The 13,906-nt window shown below is 35.4% G+C and overlaps 1 protein-coding gene across 1 annotated transcript in view; it reads right to left on the bottom strand.

Moving 5' to 3' along the window:
• Positions 1 to 12,995, bottom strand: part of LOC110020368 (auxin response factor 10-like) — a 20,420-nt gene extending 7,425 nt beyond the window's left edge. The window contains exons 1-4 of the mRNA XM_020718446.1: positions 12,130 to 12,995; positions 11,176 to 11,479; positions 9,506 to 9,623; positions 1,871 to 2,540 (exon numbers count right to left, since the gene is read on the bottom strand). Of these exons, the coding sequence (XP_020574105.1) occupies positions 1,871 to 2,540; positions 9,506 to 9,623; positions 11,176 to 11,479; positions 12,130 to 12,812 (1,775 nt within the window). The 5' untranslated portion in view covers positions 12,813 to 12,995. The remainder of the gene's footprint in view (positions 1 to 1,870; positions 2,541 to 9,505; positions 9,624 to 11,175; positions 11,480 to 12,129) is intronic.
• Between the last annotated feature and the right edge of the window lie 911 nt (positions 12,996 to 13,906).

The raw sequence follows: 13,906 nt of genomic DNA, 5'->3' as shown, positions 1-13,906 counted from the left end.
ATATATATATATATATATATATGATATTTATCATATTTGGAATCAATTTTAATAGTGTTTCCTTCAGGTAAGTTTTGAGCTCTGTGAGTTTGTGTTTTTTGTTTATTTCTATTGTTGTATTGCTTTTTGCTTGCTCAGACTGTTTGGTTGTTTGTATTTTATTTAATTCTATTTTTTAGTTTATTTGGTTCATTGTCCTCAGGATATTTTTTGTTGTGATTTTTGTTTCTTTTATGCAATTGGGTTGGAACTTTCTTCTCTTGTTGATCTAGGGTTGTTGTTTCTTATTTGTTCTTTCTCTTTGGTGATTGTCATTTTCTGTTTACTCCATAGTTGTGTTCCTTTTATTGTTTGTTGATATCTTTTAGTTTTCGTTGACAGTCTAAGTTGTTGTGTTTCTTTTCTGTTGTTGCTTATTGTCTTTCAGTTTGGTTTTTACTTCTTTTTGAAGTAGTGTTGGTCGTTTAGCTTTTCTTTTTAGGATTTCTTCTTGGTGGGAAGCTCCTTTTTCTTCTGTGGTTTGCTATTTTTTTACTATTCTTTTGAAACGATCAAAATTACACTTGCTTCTTGTTCTTCTTGGCCTTTTTTTGGTTGAGCTATGGTGTTATTCAACCATTTATCAAAATTCGTCCTTATGTTTGAATATTTTATTTGTATAAGATATTTATCATAGTTGGAGGGAATTTTAATATCTTTTTTCTTTAAGTTCTAAGCTTTGTGGGTTAGTGGTGTTTTTTGTTTATTTTTTGTAGTTATATTATTTTTTGCTTGCTTAGTCTGATTATTGTTTGCTTTCATCTATTTATGTCTTTTTGTTTATTTGATTCAGTGTTTTCTGGGATGTTCTTTGTTATGGTTTCTTTGTTGTGGTTTTTGTTTCTTTTCTGCTGTTAGGTTGGAACTTCCTTCTTCTGCTGATCTAAGACTATTGTCGCTTATTGTTCCTCCTCTTCAAAGATTGCCAGATTCAATTCTTCCTCTATTGTCATGATCCTTCTGTTGTTGGATGGTGTCCTTCATACTAGTTTTACTTCTTCGTGGAGCAATGTTACTAGGCTTATTTTTGTTTGTGGGAAATTTTTTGGCTGATTCATCTGGGTTTGTTTCCTTTCTTTTTTGATGTTTGAGGGTTTTGATTTTTCGTTGTCTTATTGTTGTAAGTCTTGTTTGTGTGTGTTCTTTTTGGGCTATCAACTTATATTCTTCTTTTTTACATATTGTTGAGCGCGACTCTAATATAAGTTTTTTAATTAGATTAGACAAACAATCTTAATCTATGTGTGTTATTATGTTTGTCTAATCTAGATTTATTATTATTAGTATTAAACAAACAACCTAGATTGAACCTACCATATAAGTTTTCTAAATTTTATTAATGTATTTTTCTATTCTAAGGAAAACAATACTATGACTTCCTAATTTAAAATATCGTAATTACTCTTGGGATAAAATCATCCAAATTCAAGGATACTTATTTCATTGAATATACTTAGATTTTAATATAAAAACAGCGATTTATTTCCAAACAAATATAATAATATAAATCATTGATATTTATCTTACTTTAAAACAAATCTAAGAATTTTGAATTGCATTTGAATATTTTTTATCGTCTTATCCTCTACAAAGTTTTACCTCTTTTTTAAACTTTAATATTATAAAACTGAGAAATTATTCGTACGGACACCGAATACCGTCAATCACTGCAATTAAAAAGTAAAAAATAAAAAAAGTTAAAAGTGAGGCCCACCGAAATACATATTTGCATACATTGTCCGTATCCAATAATTTTTTTTCATAAAACCAAACCATTTCAGAAAAAAAATAAATAAATAAACAAAACAAAACAAAAAGAAGAGAAAAATACCTGTACGATCCCTCAATCAAGCCGTCTTCATCATCCCCACCGTCTCCATCGTCGCCACAACGCCGGCAACCGACGATAATTATTCCTTCATCATCCCCTATAAATACCACCTCATCGCCGGCGACAAGCATCTTGCTCGACGCAAAATAACTCCACCCATCCGTCAACAAATGCCGCTGCGGATTTCCCTCGAAAACATGGCGAAACCTCCACCGCCCGTCATTCAAATCAAACACGTCCACCTCCTGCCCCGCCTCCGGCTCACCGAATATCCGGCCGGCACTTTCCGGGAGGCTTAAGAAGCTTTCTCTCTGGTAGTTAGTTTCGCCCTTCGTCAGTGTTGTTGCAACGGAAATGAGGCCGCCGCCGGAGATGGATGTATCCAAGGGCGTGGATGAGAAGTCGGCGGTGGTGAGAGTGAATGTGGCGTAGACTTGCTCGGTGGTGGGATCGGCGTCGAAGTCGATGGCGGCGAGATAGCAGGGGAAGGTGAAGGCGGTGTAGAGGCCTGGGGGAAAAGCAGAGCATTGTTCGGCGTGACCGTCGCAGAAGTAGTAGACGCAGGAGCCGGCGCGAGGGAGTTCGATGGATCGGGCGGCGAGTTCTTTCCATATGATGAAGTCGATGGCGTGAGACTCGCTGGCGGTGGACGGCGCTTCTTCACCTTTATCTGTTTGGATGGCAGGGCAACAAGTTCTTACTTCGAATAGGAAATGGAGTGTTAGGGTTACATGTATATATATCCTAAACTTCTCAATATTTGTTTTCAATTAAGTGATAATTGATGTGCCATTAAGCATGAAACTGACATTTTTTTATTTGATAAGATTCTCGAAATAATTTTCTAATAAAAAGTATTGTGATTCAAATTAAAAATCATTCAAAGCTCTAATTTGAGCAAACTTTTAGTCAAATTGACATTTTTGCTTAGAGGAATGATATCAAAATTGATCAAATCCAAATCTGATTAGGCCATTTGAGTCATATTTGGAGGCTTTAGATTAATGAACTCTAAATTTGATATATATATAATCAAATTGAGCATCTCAACAAGAGGAGTCCAACGAGTCCAAAATCATTCAATTATAAGATTAATAAGGCCTCAAATTATAAAATAAAAATAAAAAACCCTATGATCAACTGGAATTAACATGGGTCATTTGATGGGTGGTCATAGGAGTTATTTGCAGAATGACCAAAATACCTCTCTTAGAGCCTCCAAATAGACCCCGTCTCTTGACTTTAGGGGAAGAAAATGAGTCAATTTTTAGTGTTGTTTATGACAATAGACACAACAATAACTTCTGACCCCCGTAGTCGTTGACCGTCGTCAACCACCGCCTGTCGATCGCAGTCAACCACCGTGCCACCCCTGCTCACCAATGTTGGCAAACTCTATTGTATTAAATCATATCCTTAAATACGATTCAATGAAGTATTCTAAATACAGTGTTACAAAGTATCTTGCATATGGAGTAGTGAGTAACATCATATAGAAGATCCAGCGATAACTTCCAGCGAATAATACTTTCATCCATCATACTCAGAATACAAAAATTTTCACCAGACTTCTGAATTATTTTATATATTGTACACATACTAGTATTATACTTTGTGTAGCATTGTAGTCTTTCCTTCCGAATTGCAGGATAATGGTGCATCTTTGCAATTACACATTCATAGTGGAATACTTTGTCTGGGCTCAACCCCCTGATTTTTTTTCAATTTTTAGTGTTCCAAATAAAAAATCTTATAGTCTTCTCATATTACTTTTCAATTATCTATGGTGTGATGGAATTTGGTACAATGCTGAGAAGTTAAATTATCACTCTATCGTCGTGAATCTTTAAACACGCAATGTTTTAGAGTCGTTTATAATAAACAAAACTGTGGCAATAAGATTTTACACTTCTCCAATGGCCAATAAACGCAATACACAAGTTTCACATTCTTAGAAGGAACAACATGAGAATTGTTAGTTTATTGGCAAGCTTGCAAATATCATTAGAGGACCACTATTAGTCTAGCAAATTCTGGTGACTTCCAATGAGGAGCCTTCACTGAAGAAATATTGTGCTAGTCACTTCATCATATTTGTTGAATTTGGCCTTGAAGGGCTCCAAGTCCCTTATCAAGATTGCCCTATTGTAAGCGCTAGAATCAGTGATCCTAGCTATAATTTAAAGAGAATTTTCGTTGATGTAGAGATTTCAATTGATGTCTTATTCTTCTCAACCAGGGTTGACCAGGGAAAAAAAACTACATCTTGCCAATGGACCTCTCTACGACTTTCATTATAAATCGGTGGATGCAAAGAGAATAATTACCCTCTCCCTTACATTGGGAGAATTCTTCCAACATACAACTCACATGATCAAACTCTTCATCGTCAAGTTGGAATCAACATATAATGCCATCTTTAAAAGACATCTCTAATCAATATTTAGGATTGTGGTTTTTATACCGTACCTCATAATTAAGTTCCCAACATCATCCAGAGTTGGTATTTTATGAGAGAGTAAAAAACTAACATGATCGTGCTACCTCACGTAAGCATGTCGTGCTCATTGAAGACTCAATTTTAAGAGATTTGATCTCTGAGATGAAAATACATCACAACGAGCTTCACAGTTAAAAACTTAATCTATGCATCCTTGTCAGATGAATACCCCTCACGAACTGTGCAGCTTAGATCTTTGTTTTCCATTGTGCAAAACCTAAAGTACTTAGTTTTCTTCTATATAAATGAAGATTTGTTTGCCTGGAGTCAGTTAGATATGTCCAGAATTTATTTTTAAGTAATTGTGCACTCTAAGTATTTTCCCCAAACATAAACTGATCATCCAAAAGAAGCAAATTTTTATGCTAAAGTACCAGCAAGCAAGCGAACAAGGGTTGACAAGCTTCTCCAAGCAAATTTAATATAGAAGGTACAAGATCGGGTTTGTCTTGCAATTGTTGTTATGATGAAGAAGGATTTTAGAGCATAGAAGATGTGTGTCGGCTATACTAATTTGAGCAAAGCTTATCTAAAAGATAGTTTTCTTCTACCTCAAATAGATCAATTAGTTAAACTTGCCTCTAGATATCAAATGCTTAGCTAAATGGATGCTTATTCGAGTTACAACTAAATAAAGATGAATCTTATTCATGAGGAAACTACTTCCTTCCAGACAAATAAAGGCATGTACTAATACAGGGTGATGCTCTTCGGCCTAATGAATGTTGGCGCAATCTATCAGAGTCTTATGAAAAAGATTTTTAAGGACCTTATTAGGTATAACATGAAGGTATATATTGATGAAATGTTGGTCAAGAGTCTAAAAACTTTTTAACATATTCTCAACTTGGAAAAATATATTCATTTTCCTCAAAAGTATAACATACGCCTCAAACCTGGCATGTCTGCCTTCGGAGTGGCATCAACAAAATATTTTGAATTCATGGTCACTCACCAAAAAATCAAGACTACTCATAAAAAAAATTAATGCCATAAAAGATATGATTTCTTCTAATAGCATAAAAGAGGTGCAAAGATTAAATGGAAGGATAGTTGTTCTATTGTGCTCTTTGGCAAGATCATGAAAAAGATATCTCTCGTTCTTCAAGATATTAAGGGGAGTTTGAAATACTGGATTTCAATGGATAGATGAATGTCAATTATTTTTTATCGGCTCATAATATACTTAGCTTCACTACCTCTGTTATCAAACAAATTCAAGATGAGACATTATATCTCTTTCATGCAAACTATTTGTATGAAATACGTTCAGTCATAATTAGGTAAGAGCATAAATTTGACAGCCAATTGACTACATTAGCAAAATTATTTCTCAACTAAAATTTTTTTATCCACTGAAGGTTAAAACGACCCTAGCATTAATATTCTCGACTAAAAAATTATGTTTGTATTTTCAAACCCATACTATTAGTGTCGACATTTACCTCCCCTTGAGAGTTATATTACAAAAATTGGAGACATTAAGGTGGCAGATGAAGTGGTCCATCGAATTAGGAGAGTTTGATATCTGATTCTTGTCAAAGCCTGATATCAAATTACTAGTGGTCGCTAACTTTATGTTATAATGTATAATGCCTACCCTTATTAAGCCAATCATCCCCCTTTCAAAATACTCATTATGGATAATATATGTTGATGGAGCTTTTGAAAATTCTAGAGCTGGAGTTGGATTTCTTTTGATATTTCCTAAATAAGATATTTTGGAGAATGAACTTCAGTTGAATTTTTTTGTAACAAATAACATCGCTGAATATGAAACCCTCATTATTAAATTAAGACTTATCATTAATTGTAATGTTCATCGCCGAATAGTTTATTTTGATTTCCAACTAATAGCCTCTCATGTGGAGGGAGATTTTAATATACACAATTCTTATTTGTCTTATCTTAGTAAAATAGCTCCTTGTTTATCTCAGATGCACCAGATAATTCGTAACTTTGGGAGCAAAATTCTCAGGATGATGTCCTCTTCAAGTTAGCCACCTTAACCACTAGTGATTCATGCAAAAAGAGATGTAATGAAAATATATATTTTTCTAGTATTCTTCACCCATGGGAGTTACAATCAACTAAGTAGATGAATAAACATTGGTGGATGGATTCTATAATCTCTTTCCTTCAAAACAACTTACATTTTGAAGATGTAGAGTCAGAAGGCATGCAATAGATTTCACCATCATAAATGTATAACTTTATAATAGGGCTTTCACTAGGGCATACCTTAAATGGCTTTCTTTGATTGATGCTGACAATACATTATGAGAAGTTCATGTTGGGATATACAATGATAAGTTGGGAGGAAGATCTTTTACTCTTATGATAATGAGATAGGGGTATTATTGGCCAAAAAGGAAGCAAAATATACTGAATTTCATTAAGAAATACAAAGTTCCTAGTTTCAATCATGCACACACCACTGATACAACTTATGTCTCTTTAGAGTCTTTGGTTGCTTGGCAGTGATGGATAGACATCATGAGACTTTTTCCTATGGTCGTGAAATAATGAAATTCATGATTTTGGTCATTAATTAATTCACTAAGTAGGTGGAGGTTAAACCCCCAGAAAAAGTTATAGAGGCAAATATCAAATAGTTTGTTTAGAAGAACATCATTTATAGCTTCAGTATTCTTGTAAAATTATTATTGATAGTAGGACTCAATTCACTAGAAGCTCTATAACTTTTTTTGTAATGACCTTCACATCCAATTGCTACATATAGTTATAGACAATTCATAAATGAACAGGAAAATTGAAGTCACTAATTGTACCATTCTTAAGGGGCTAATTGCTCACCTCGAGAAAGTTGGGGAAATAGGTTGAAAAAGCTCCCTAATATTCTCTTGGCATATCACACAACTTCACATGCTCCAACTAGAGAAATGTCGTACAATATGTGTTTTAGAATGGAAGCAGTTATCTCAGCTGATATTAAAATCTTGACTCTACATATTCAATATTTCAATCCTTATGTGAATGATGAGAAACTCTGACATTATTTGGATCTTCTCCCAGAAACACGAAGTAGCCATTCTAAATGTTGCATCAAACAACAAAAGGGTTGCTCGCTACGTCAAAAAAATAGAGAGACCTTAAACTATCTCTATTAGGGACTTAGGCTCTATTTGGCCCAGCTGCAGCTGCGCTGCCCCAAGAAGTTAATGCGGGAAGCTGGTTGTTTATTTGTTGCAACTGAGTGAAAACAGTTGTGAGGCAGTTGTTTCTGGAAAAATAATCATTTTGTCCCTATTTAGTGAAGTTGTTTAAAACAAAATTATGACAACGACATACAGGCCAAGTGCATGTCTGAATGGAACTTAATGCAGGCTTAGAGTTTAGGGCTACATGAATGATAGAAGGTTGAAGTTTACACACATTCAAAATCTCCCATTTGAAATGAGTGATGAAGCTATTAAGGTTCTCTGAGGGCTACTGATGGATTTCAAAAGAGCATGATAGTTTTTCGGTGGCTTTTGTGCACTACAAAACTATGCTACAAACTTCCACTTGAACTCTTTGAATTAAGTGATAACTCTTGCATATAAGTTTTTTAACTAATGTAAAGTTGATTCTTTCAACGTCATAAAGAATAAATGATATTTTAGAGCATCCTTTATCCTTAATAAACATACACCTAACTCAAAAGAGGCTACATGATCAACAGGATCTGACTTTCTTTTATAAGATTTTAAAGTGGAAATCTTGAACTTCCTCAATGCTTCAGCTTTTGCAATCTCTCTTCAAAATATGTTCTCTAATAGTCTTTGCACTTTTCTTCTTATTATCACTCCATCTAAGGCTTCAGAAGATTCTCTCTCCAAGATGTAAGATTCATCCCCCTCTTTCTCCTCTTGCTTTAGCTTTAGACCAAGATCCCTTCTAGGTCGTGCACTTGGCAAGTCTCCATCGTGAGCCACAGAGCCAAATAATGTTCTAGGATGTGTCGTGGAATGAGATCTAGAGTTTTATTCTCTTATTTCTAGTGTGGCCTTCAACATTTATTCCCTCTGCTCATTCATTTGTTGGAATGGAAATATCTGTTGCAATCTATCCTATGTCGTCATTCTTTCTTATTCTAAGATCTTTTTTGTAGGATTGGAGCATGAACTTTTATGTTGAATCTTTTTTAGGACGTAGAGTCCTACATTATCCATGAGTTCATATGCCTAGGGAAGGGAAAGATCTTGTCTGAGCGGGAAGGTTTGAAACAAGATGATCAATGTGTTGCTAGATCTCAAGCTCCTCACCTTCTTACTAAATCTGTTAAGGAAGGAATTGTTTTTGGAGGGTCTTTTCCTTTCTTCTCCTAGAGAACTCTCACTTTTTTATCCTCTTCTAATAGTGCACCCTTCTCCTACAAAATGAAAAATTAAAAAAAATATATAAAATTACATCTCGCAGAACACTAGTACTACATATGTCCATGGTGTCTTTATTAAAAGATAGCGACACAAGTTTCAGACAGTGTCGTAAATAAGGATGGACATATGTACTCTAAAGTAATGATGGTCTTCTAACATATCGAGTTTGCCCTTGGCTAGCTCAATCATTTTGGCAGGTAGACTTGGCTCAACTACTTCAGCAGGTGGGCTTTATTCAACCACTTTAGCATGTGAGCTCGATTTGAGAATACGCATGTAACAACCTAGCTTGATTTTATGGTCATATTTGGGTATCTAAATATCCTCCTCCTTTTGCTCATTAAATAGTTGACACTACTTTCATATTTATGCACATAGCATCATGGTGTTTTAAACTTGTGCCTCAAAGCATGTTTTCACTCTTAAGAAATGACAATAATGTTATATTAAAGATTTGACTGTTATGTGTGTAAATACGAAAGATTAGGCCTGAGAAATATAAATACATAACAATTGTGTACTAGGCATGTCAATGTCCCTTACTTTAATTAAAATAACATACCAGCAACATAATATTAAAAAAATAAACCTATATTTCACTATTGTATATTCTTTTTATAAGGATAAATATTATAAATAAACAAATAATAATTAAAACCGTCTCATTAAATAATTAACTAAAGAAAATATCATAATGAAAGATTAAATTATGGTGAATAATAATTAAGGCTCTGTAAGCATTAATTACTTAACTGTCAGCCGAAGCTTCAATTTGGACCTTTTCGTCCCGCTTTTGAGTAATGACCGAAAAGATAGGCTTAACATCCCATGGATTCTCGCGAGTCTTCTTATCTGTTTCATCCCAAATAACCTGAAAGTTATTAAAGAGCAAACTTTTAATTTATCGGCGTCAATATCCAAAATGTTGAGACAGATCGGTTTTAGTTCCGTTTGAGGCAGTTTATTTGGTGTGGTGGCGTTTTGAAAACTCATATGACATATTTGAGTAAACTGAGTTTTGACAGCTTATGCGTTTTCAAAACGGTGAAAACTACACTTTCACACCGCACATATCTAGGTGCGGTGATAACTTTCTAGCAGCGTATTGACTTTTCTAAAAAACTGATAATTTGTAATAATCAGTGCATCTAGCTTATCAACAGATTATTTTTAATCAGCATATAAGCAGATTATTCAATAAACTGCAGCTGCCCCAAACATACCTCAAGTCTCTCTGCATTTAGAATTAATTCATCAAATAACTCAACGAATCAAGCCAATGAAAGTTATACTTTTATTAATCACTTCATGAGTATTTAGATGATAATTAAGAGAAGTTGCATGCATGCCACTCACTACTTATGTATTTATATATCTAACAAATTAACTTTTAATTTTTATATTTGTACTAACCAAATATTTCATATCACAAAAAATATCATTATTTTATTTTTAAATATTAAAATATGCATTCTTTCATGCAAAGATAAGATGACATATATGTCAAAATTAAACTTTAAATAATAGATATGTAAATACAAAGTAGTTAAGTGGTATGTACGTAAATCTCCCCATAATTTAAAGTGCTCATTGTTAACTTAGGGCCCGTTTGGGGCAGCTTAAAAGTGCGGGCGGCATTTTTAAAACGTCATTTCAACGTTTAAAAAACACGTTTCTGCAGCTTATCCAAAAACGAGGTTCGATTTTTACACTAAACGCAGGTCGCTAGTCGAACCCTACATGCCGCGTTTCAGAATAAAATGTTTATCTGGATAAGCACAATTTGCCTCAAACGCACCCTTATTAATATAAAATATTTAAATCTTAGCCTACACCATATTCTTTTTCACTATCATAATGATTTGAGGATGGTGAAAGCATTAGTGATGAAGTTGAACATTTTATTTTAAATTCCGACATAAATCATATACTTTTCCTTTCTAAGAAGAAGAATAGTCCGTTTCATATACAGACATTCATTTTTTAAAATCTTATATAAATAGTTGGCTCATTTACAAAAATACCAAATAAATCATACTTATTTACATATATTACACTTAAACTCCTATATTTATATACATAATAACACCAAAATCCTTAATATCATATCCAAAACACAAATATCATCAATCTTTAATAACTCTTTTCTATGCATAATTTTATGATATTAGAATGTTAAATAAATAAATAAATACTAGAGAGAGAGAGAGAGAGAGAGAGAGAGAGAGAGAGAGAGAGAGAGAGAGAGATTGGAAAAATTATTGTATCAGGACACCTGACGCAAGTTTGCTTCAGCTGTCCAATGACAGGGGTGTCAGTAGGCGTGTCAGTGGGCCTAAATTGCCATGTGTTTGTCTGTTATTGGGCGCCTGTTGCAAATTCAAGTGTCATGATGCAATAATTTTTCAAATAGATTGCGATACCTCAAGCATACGCCATGGTGTATCAGCAGATTCCAGAGAGAGAGAGCTGATGGTACCATAGAGCCAAAACATGAGGCCATTAGCCCTCTCCCACCTCTTGCCTACACACATTCCTGACGCCCACTTAACCTTTAGCGCCTCATCCACCACCTCCTTCTCCACCACATAAACCGGAAGCTTCGTGTCAGGATAATATTTGCCTTCCACTACCCCTTCGCCGTCTTCCTCCGCCCACCGCAATGCTCTAAGTACCATCTCTAAATCCTCTCTCTTTTTTCGTGCCTCCGCATCAAACCTACAACTCCTGCAGATTTATAGTTTGATTCAGAACAATTTCTTATAAAATTAATTGACTACAAGGTTACAAAGAATTATTATCAATTAAAAGTATTAATTAAAAAAATAGAATGAAAATTATTAAATTAGATTCAAATGATGTGTTAATACAAATAATAATTTTTAAATCTTGCCCCAAACCTTAACAACTTATGGCTACATGATTAGGGTTGTCAAAACAACTCTTGGTTCATGAACACCTCGTGTTCGGCTCGCCAAGCAAACTAGCCGAACACGAACACACTTTTTGAGCTCGAAATATAAACTAGCCGAACACGAGCTCACCCTAAGCTAGCTCGTGCTCGGCTTTTTATACCCCTAGTTAAAGCGACATTTTATGCATGAAGATTCAAGCTTGTATGATAATATTTTATACATAGAAAATGCTTAAAAAATTAAGAAAGCATAAAATATAATAAATAAAAAATTTGAAATAATTGAAATAAAATGAATAATTTTTAATATTTATCTCACTTGAAAATAAATCTAATCATTTTTTATCGGCATATCCCTAACAAAATCTTGCCTTTTCTAAAACTCCACTCCTATAAATCCGTTCCATTTCATAAAATCAAAATAAAATAAAATAAAATAACCCAAAAAAGAAGAGAAAACCACCTGTTCGACGATCCCTTAATCGCCGGAGCCTCACCACCTTCATCGTCCCCGCACCGCCGGCAGCCGACCAAAATCACTCCGTCCTCATCCCGCATGAACACCACCACATCTCCGGCAACCAGCATCTTGCTCAACGCAAAATAACTCCACCCTTCCGTCAACATATGCTTAGCCGGATTCCCCCCGTAAAAATGCTGAAATCTCCACCGTCGGTTATTCAAATCAAACACGTCCACTTCCTCCCCCGTCCCCAACGGATGAAACACACGCCCCGCACTTTCTGGCAGACTCAAGAAGCTCTTGCTCTTGTAATTCGTTTCGCTCTTCGTCAGCGTTATTGCGACCGAAATCACGCCTCCGGCGATGGGTGTTGCATCCATCGCCGGAGATGAAAGTTCAGCGGCGGCGGCGGCGGGCGGGGGGGGGGCGAAGGCTTGCTCGGTGGTGGGATCGGCGTGGAGATTGACGGCGGCGAGATGGCAAGGGAAGGTGAAGGCGGTGTAGAGGTCTTGGGGAAAGGAGGGGCATTGTTCGGCGTGGCCGTTGCAGAAGTAGTAGACGGAGGAGCCGGTGCGGGGGAGGGCGGGAGAATTGACGGCGAGTTCTTTCCATATGGTGGGGTTGATGGAGAGGGATTCGCCGGCGGCGGCCGGCGATTTGCCTTTGTCTATTTTGGATGGCATGGTAACGAGTTTTTACTTGGAATGGGAAATGGGCTGTTTGGGGATGTATGTACGTGCGGCTTTTTATATATGCCTCACAATCCTTATGAATTTACGGGTGCAAGTTGTAAATAGCAGAATTCGATGAGTTTTGAGTAAAAACACGTCCCGACGCATCGCAGGTTTGAACGTAAATGACGGGAGATTCGCATAACTGTTGCGGGGTTCCTTCGCGATAACTAACTGATTTTCGGCCGGGTTTCATATATATATATATATATATATATATATCACGTCCTCGACCTATTCTTCAGTATACGTCCCCTCAGGTCAAGGGGTCGAATCCTCTCATTTTACAGATTATCTTATCCATTTTTTATATTCTCTAACAGAAATTAAGATCATTGATTAAATCCTTTTGGACCCGATTAAGATTGGAGAGAGACATATTTAGGAATTAAGTATTATGGTCTTAAATTTTAACTATCCTTTAGTATATTTATCATTCCTCTGTTATAGGAAACCAGAATAATAGTTAAATTATAAGTATGCCCTTAATATTTTTATGGTCAATCGACCTTCCTTTAGTCGGCCTTTGGCCAGGTTTGTCGTTTGACATTTGAGAGTTGCTTAGACTTTATGTACTCTACTCTGAGTCGATCGGTCGGCCATGTCGGTTGTCTCTTGAGTTGGCCGACTCTTAGGTGGATTACGGGTAGGTCAACTAGTTGATCCTCATTTGGTTAGTTTTTTATCATCTAGGATATTAAAGTCTCTCTTAGATCTTTCCACACTTGTCAAATCCCTAGACTATCTGACATGGTCGAGCATATTTTTCTTGTACACGTTTAGTTTTCGGATTCTCTCATATATTAGTAAGTTATGTTGCAAATGAATGAAAACATTAAATACAAAAGGTTGTAGCTACCATTGAATAGCTATATTGATTGGTACGTTCTTAATTTTTATGCAATGGGTTGCTATATATATAAGATATGACCTAAGGCTATTATACGAGTCCTGGTCATCCCGATGCGCCTAATAATTCGAGCACCACACCCCAGATAGGACTTACAACTAACAAGCATATGCATATATATATATATATATATATA

The sequence above is a fragment of the Phalaenopsis equestris genome, unplaced genomic scaffold (genome assembly GCF_001263595.1).
Source record: "Phalaenopsis equestris unplaced genomic scaffold, ASM126359v1 Scaffold000094, whole genome shotgun sequence".
Taxonomy (NCBI): Eukaryota; Viridiplantae; Streptophyta; class Magnoliopsida; order Asparagales; family Orchidaceae; genus Phalaenopsis; species Phalaenopsis equestris.
The sequence above is the reverse complement of the archived record's forward strand: the minus strand, read 5'-3'. Positions and strand labels throughout refer to the sequence as shown.